A 6287-nucleotide genomic window follows, 5' to 3' on the forward strand; every position below is an offset into this window, starting at 1 on the left:
ATCTGCACGAACCAGAGCAGCGATCTTTTGGCAAAAAGGACGCAAAAACACATTCTTCATACCTTGGAGGCTGATTTTGGATGCGGAAGCTCCAATCTATCAATTCTAGGGTTATCTCTTTCATATTTTCCATTCAATTCATCTAGTTTCACCATTACTATGGTGAACTAACCTCCTTTGTTGTTGGAGAACAATGTAATCCTATTTGAAACTCTTTTGTATTGAAATTCTTACTTAATTCATATGCTTTGTTCATCAATTGTTTGAGTTATTCCTCCATTATATTTTCATGTTTTGTTTAAGACATTATTCAATAGCATAATCTTTGGTTCTTTCTATATGGACACGTATAGTTAGGTCTAGACATGAGGGAATTCTCTTGATAGCAATTTTACTTAGACATAGGAATAGGAGAATAAATTGCCTTAAGCTTCTGTGCGAATTATGTAATGCATGAATAATTGCTAGGGAGACTAGACATAGTAAACTAGTAATTAGGAGTAGTCTTTTTTCACCAAGACATTGAGGATTAGGGTAAATTACAAAGTGGCATAAACATTGATAACAAATTCGAATTTAGTAAGAATAGTAAATGTTTGAGAGTGGATTAGGATGAAACCGTAAACCCCAACAACATCATTCATCCATATTGTTCAATTGTCAATTGATCAATTCTCATATGTATGTTTATTTTTCGTTTTGCATTTAAAACTCAATTTGTCGTTTATTCAAGTCTTATGATTTCAAAACATCACACAAACATTTAGACTTAGGAGTCCTTTGGAAAACGATACTGAGACTTACCGTTTTATTATTACTTGATACGATCTGGTACACTTATCAGAATGTTAACAGTCATCCAATAAGACATCAGAGAAAAATCAGACGTCAAAAACCCTAAATAACATACATTAAAAGCTTTTTTTGCAATAGTGTATTTAGTGAAAAAGAAGACAGAAGTTGATTTTATATTAAAGAGACTAAATTATTTTTATTCTTATACATTTTTATTAAATATATTTGTCATATCATATTATACGCACATTCTATACAATTAAACAGCCGAACAGGTTAAGTTGATTTATCTGTAAATAATAGAGTTTTCAGAAGTCTCAATTCCCTCAATTTTTTTTTTCTCTTTAGCATTTAATTTCTACAAATAATCAACAAATCCATGTATACCAATGTGCAGGACATTGTTCATCAATTTCACATATACAAGTTTGTTTGTAACACTGAAATTTAGTTTTGATTCTGCCATGGGGCACGAGCAAACCTTATCATCTACTTACTAAAATGGTGGCTTTGAAATAGTCTATTTTTCCATATAAATATTTTGGATACTTAAAATTTGAAGCCCTAATAAATCAAATTGGTTATCAAGACGGTTACATGTCTAAAGAGGTAGAAAATTGAGAAATGACTGAAAAAGTGAAAGAATAAGCAAGTTTATATTTGCATTCTTGATTGCTTAACAAATGAGAGAAAATTTACAGCCATATTCAGAGTGGCTCATAATTATGGGATAGAGCTTGGAATTCACTAATAGAGTAAAAATTCTTTGCTGTAGACTATATAGTGTATCATAAGCATGGATGTGGCCGACTAGATTCCAACTCAATATGATTGGACCAAAAAAGCAAACCATATATATATATATATATGTGTGTGTATATATATATATATATATATATATATATATATATATGTATGTATATATATGTATGTATGAATTTTGTCACTAATAACTGTTATTTATTCTTTCAAAGATACCTGTGTGATAATTTGATGCAGAGATTATAGGATTCAAGGAACAAGTTCTTCTAAAGTAGCCTATTATAAGCCTCACTAAGCATGCACATTACATATTACAAGATCATATGCATATGCTGATGTGATGAACTACAGGACTATAATATGTATTTAACTTGTGCTAAAGTGATGAAATTATTTGGAGAGATTAAGTTGACAAACAAGCCTTAAAAAGTATAATTTAATCAGCTATCCTGAATAGGAACTAACGGCATTTGGCCTCCGTATATATCTGGGAGTTGACTCTCTTCTATCTCTTCTAGCAATGTTGATTTCAGCTTTTTGTTCTCCACGAATACTATCTGCACAGAACTATAACATTCAAAGTATGTTGCTACAACATCTCATGCAAATATAACATGTATTATGAATTTGAAGTGTCACCTTTTTCTTGGTGTTGTCATCAATGAAAGGGTAAATCATTTTCCAAATTTTCATAAACAAATATGGTGCGTGTACAATAAACATCTTTCCTAATCTTTCAGGGTAGCAATCCTGCAGTCAGAAAAATGGACATGTGAGGTCCGGATGTTTCAACTTTCCCAGTTAAACACACAAGGAAAAGCTATGCACAATATTTGTGGGGAGAAGTGGTTAATGAATGGAGGGAAACCTAAACCTGCAAAATGGATAGAGCATTAAGATATCCACGAAGGTCACTGTTAGCATATCCCCATCCTTCAATGTCTGCAATGCTAAGAAACTTTTCTTGCCCCGGTGGCATCCTGAGATGTTAAATAGGCATATTAACAATCTTTGCAATCTTCTAACCATATTCACAGTTTTATGTGTAGGATATAATTAAAAATTTGGACAAAAACATAAATTTCATGTCTATAGTTCAAGATGCAGCTGCACATATATCTCAGATTCATTTGGGTGGAAGTGGTTTAATTTTATTTCTATGAACTTTTGGTTCAAGCTTTGTCCTTAAGTTAAAATGTTTCACTGTATTCTCATGTCTCTGTTACAGCAAATTAGTCTTTCTGAGATTTAGGACAAGAGTAAAAGATGTCACACTAACCAAATTTAACTCCATCAGTGTATAAAACTATCCGAATAATCATTTTTGTCTAGCAGAAATACTATCAGAGATAACATAAAACTTATGTTTTGGAGACCAAATTAGACTATTTGTTTTTATATTTTAACCTTTGTTGTTACTTTGAGTGGTAATATTGGATAAGATGTTGCAGATCAAATTCAACTGTGATAACCAATTTATTTTTCAGTGGTGCCAATGACTAAAGTTGACTAGAAAGATGAATTGCATGGACTAAAGTCGTATTGAACTCATTTTATTATGCACATGTATGAATTAGCAGAGGAAAAGCGATGCACCTTGAACATAGCTTCTCAAGAGTAAATGCTACATAACCTGCATACAGAAGAAGTACTTGTTGTCATTAAGTAAGAGGACTTGAAATGCAAATTGCATTAGATCTGAAGTGAGAATAATACGTTTAAATCCATCGGCACCATTTTTGCTTTGAAAATGTTTTGCAGCAAAGGCAACAACTATAGGTCGACCCTTCTTGTCGAGCCCTTGCACAAACACCTTCTCTTGTGCAATATCCTCGGCAATCTCTGACGGCGATATATAACCATTTGGCATAATCGAACGTTTCCATTTCAAATACTTCAGGAACATTGCCGAAGCCTTCTCCACATCTAAATTACGAGCCCGCAAGAATCTTCTAATCATCAAATCATCCACTTCCTGCCCATTCACCAAAGCTCAACCAAATTAAATTCCACTTAGGCATCATAATTTTGCGTTTTTATTAGTTACAACACTTCTAGTTCCGAATAAAAGTCAATCTCCGTTTCTGGGCATTCCGTTGTAATTGGAAATATCAGGGTCACAAATAGTTTTATCCGTATATATACCAACACAGTTGTTAATCTAAGTGCAACCCCAATTCGAATCTCTTATATAAAGCTATGAAAATTCAAACATCATGATCAAAACATATTCTTGGACAGAAATTAGCTATGCAAAAACTAGTACAGTAAGAAGAAAGATAGTTTCATTTTATCCATATGATTCACAATAAAATTGTAAGGAAAGTGCAGCATTACTTTCATAAAGAAAGAAAGGGCACAAATCCATAACAATTAATTTGGCTGCAAGAAAAGGTGGCAACTTGAACTGTGTTGAATGGTTTTGTGCATATGGGTACCTTGGAAGAGGGATCTCGGGCTTCAACAGAGGCCCTCATGAGACGAATTTTGGTGAGTTCGGCATCAGTGCTGTCTTTCAGTTCTTCAATGGTTGTGACTTGTTTGGAACTGGAATCCAAAGGTGACTTCTGTGATGGTTCAGGGCTCAAGAAACTCTCCATTCCTTTGAATCTCTGCCTCAACACTTTTCCTCACCGACAAGAATTTGTGTCTGGTGTTCTCACTCAGAAGAACATGGAGGCAGGAAAAGCTGTCTCATTTCTTCTCCTTATTAAATGCGAAACTTCTTCTGGGGATTTGAGTGGTCAGTATTGACAGCAGTTGTTGAATGTTCAACTACCCGGGTTTTCATTCAAATGCCATTTTATTGAGGAAAATTTTCCATGTTCTACACCCTTTCAATATCTAATAAATTATTCTATTTCTCTAATTGATTTATCATAAAATTGTTATTTTATTTTATTGGTGTTAAACTAGTGTTGAGTAGAAAAAGATAAAATGTTTGTGTATCTTCACCCATTTTATTAATTCATTTTCGAACTGTTAAAATGTAAAATTTAAAGTATACCCTATTTAGTATTATTATTTAATTTTAAAATAAAAAATATGGAATGCCTATATTTAACAATATTTATAATTAATGACGAACAAAAATTGTATTGAGAAGAAGTAAGTTTTTAGTTTTGAAAATAAATAAAAATTAAATATAATTGGAGCAAAATATCTCTCAATAAATAAATAATGTTCGTTGAATATATTTTGTAAAGATATTCTTTAACTTCTTCACTCTTCATGTATGTTCTAAATTATTATATTCCAAGTATTCATCTCTTTTGCTGTAAAAGAAGATGTGTTTATAAGAGACAGTTTGATGTTTAAGTTAATTAAGTATGTTAGATATCAATAAATGCAATACTAATGACAAAAGTATTAATTACTTTGTAAATAATAAATAATCTTATTTATAGTAAAAACTTAGTTTATGGACCTTTACCTCATTTGTAAAGATAATTACTAAAATTAATTTGTCTAAGGACATTAGTAAAATTGTTTAGCTTTCTTCAATTTTGTTCACAATGAAATGTAATCAGATCGAGATGATCTCAGCTAAGAGAAGGCTAACATGTCGCATTGATTGGACCTCATGTATTTCTTCGAGTAACAGCAAAAATAGGAGTAGGAAGGGCTATCAAATCAATGAAGTTGTCTCCAAAGTTTCTCGGACCTTATCAAATAGTTAGAAATAATTGGACCAGTTGCATATGAGATCACGTTACCACCACAATTGGCAAACCTACATAATGTATTTCATTTGTCACAGTCGAGAAAATATGTTGAGTCCAAATCATGTGCTAGAAGCAAATGATATTTACGTTAGAAAAGATTTATCCTTGGATGTTAAACCTGTACGAATTTTGGACAAGCAAATCAAATAGATATAAGTGAAAGGCATTCGTACAATAAAAGTTAGGTGGGACAAAAGGACTCAAGAGATCATACGAGAATTAGAAGATGATATGAAAGGCATATCCATACCTATTTTCGAAATAAGTACAATTTTTTAGGGTGAAAACTTTGTTAATAGGGAGAATGTAAAATCCATGAAAAATACTGAAAATGTGTTGATTACCGAAGGCATATTACCGACGGCCTGCAGTCCTTCGATAATGGTCATTTACCGAAGGCTTTTCCGACGACTATTATGAAGTTATTTATCGACGATCATTAGCTGGTGACATAACGTACCGGTGGTCTTTGGCCTTCGTTAATGTCCTCAATAGTTTAAGTTCTCGAATTGGGTATTCATTCCCATTTACTCAGAATTTCTCCAATTTCCCTCCCCTTTGCCCTCGTCTCCAGCTCCCCTTCCCTTTCCTTGCCCATTGTGCTTGTGCCATGAATTAACGTTGTGTGCTCTCGTGTTCGTTGCTTGGTTGGTCCATTGACAACGATTTGTGGGTTAGGTGGTAGGTTCGTTGACGTTGCTTTGTGGGTTGTGGTGGTTGGTCATTTGTGCCGATTTGGGGGTTCTATGGCGGTGCTGTTTTGGTGTGGCAACGGTGCTGTGTAGTGTGACGACGGTGCTCTAGTGGCGTGACGACGATGTTGTGGTGGCGTGACCAAGGCTTACTGATGAGTCGATATTTTCTTGACTTTACTTAGTTTATTGTGCTAGAATTAATCAGGGAATTGTGCTTAATTTTCCGGTATTTTCCCGTTTTTCCTAAATATGCTTAATTTGACCGGAAATTCTAATTTTAATTAATTTGAATTTTCTGAGCTAATTATTT

The 6287-nt window shown here is 33.2% G+C and overlaps 1 protein-coding gene across 1 annotated transcript; it reads right to left on the reverse strand.

Annotated features, from left to right (window-relative positions):
* Positions 1-1805: 1805 nt before the first annotated feature.
* On the reverse strand, positions 1806-4337 carry LOC106779514 (random slug protein 5). Its single transcript, XM_014667629.2, has 6 exons — positions 3996-4337; positions 3274-3532; positions 3154-3190; positions 2432-2537; positions 2197-2307; positions 1806-2114 (listed from the first exon to the last, which is right to left on the reverse strand). The coding sequence occupies exons 1-6, from the start codon at positions 4155-4157 to the stop codon at positions 1998-2000; spliced, it is 792 nt and encodes a 263-aa protein (XP_014523115.1). The 5' UTR covers positions 4158-4337; the 3' UTR covers positions 1806-1997.
* Between the last annotated feature and the right edge of the window lie 1950 nt (positions 4338-6287).

This window comes from Vigna radiata, unplaced genomic scaffold, assembly GCF_000741045.1.
Source record: "Vigna radiata var. radiata cultivar VC1973A unplaced genomic scaffold, Vradiata_ver6 scaffold_289, whole genome shotgun sequence".
NCBI classification, from domain to species: domain Eukaryota; kingdom Viridiplantae; phylum Streptophyta; class Magnoliopsida; order Fabales; family Fabaceae; genus Vigna; species Vigna radiata.

Coding starts and splice junctions, on each gene's coding strand:
- LOC106779514 (XM_014667629.2), bottom strand. CDS start 4,157: ATGGAGAGTTTCTTGAGCCCTGAACCATCACAGAAGTCACCTTTGGAT. Junction 2,538..3,153: donor CTTGAGAAGCTATGTTCAAG/GTGCATCGCTTT, acceptor TTAACATCTCAG/GATGCCACCGGGGCAAGAAA. Junction 2,115..2,196: donor ATGACAACACCAAGAAAAAG/GTGACACTTCAA, acceptor AGTTCTGTGCAG/ATAGTATTCGTGGAGAACAA.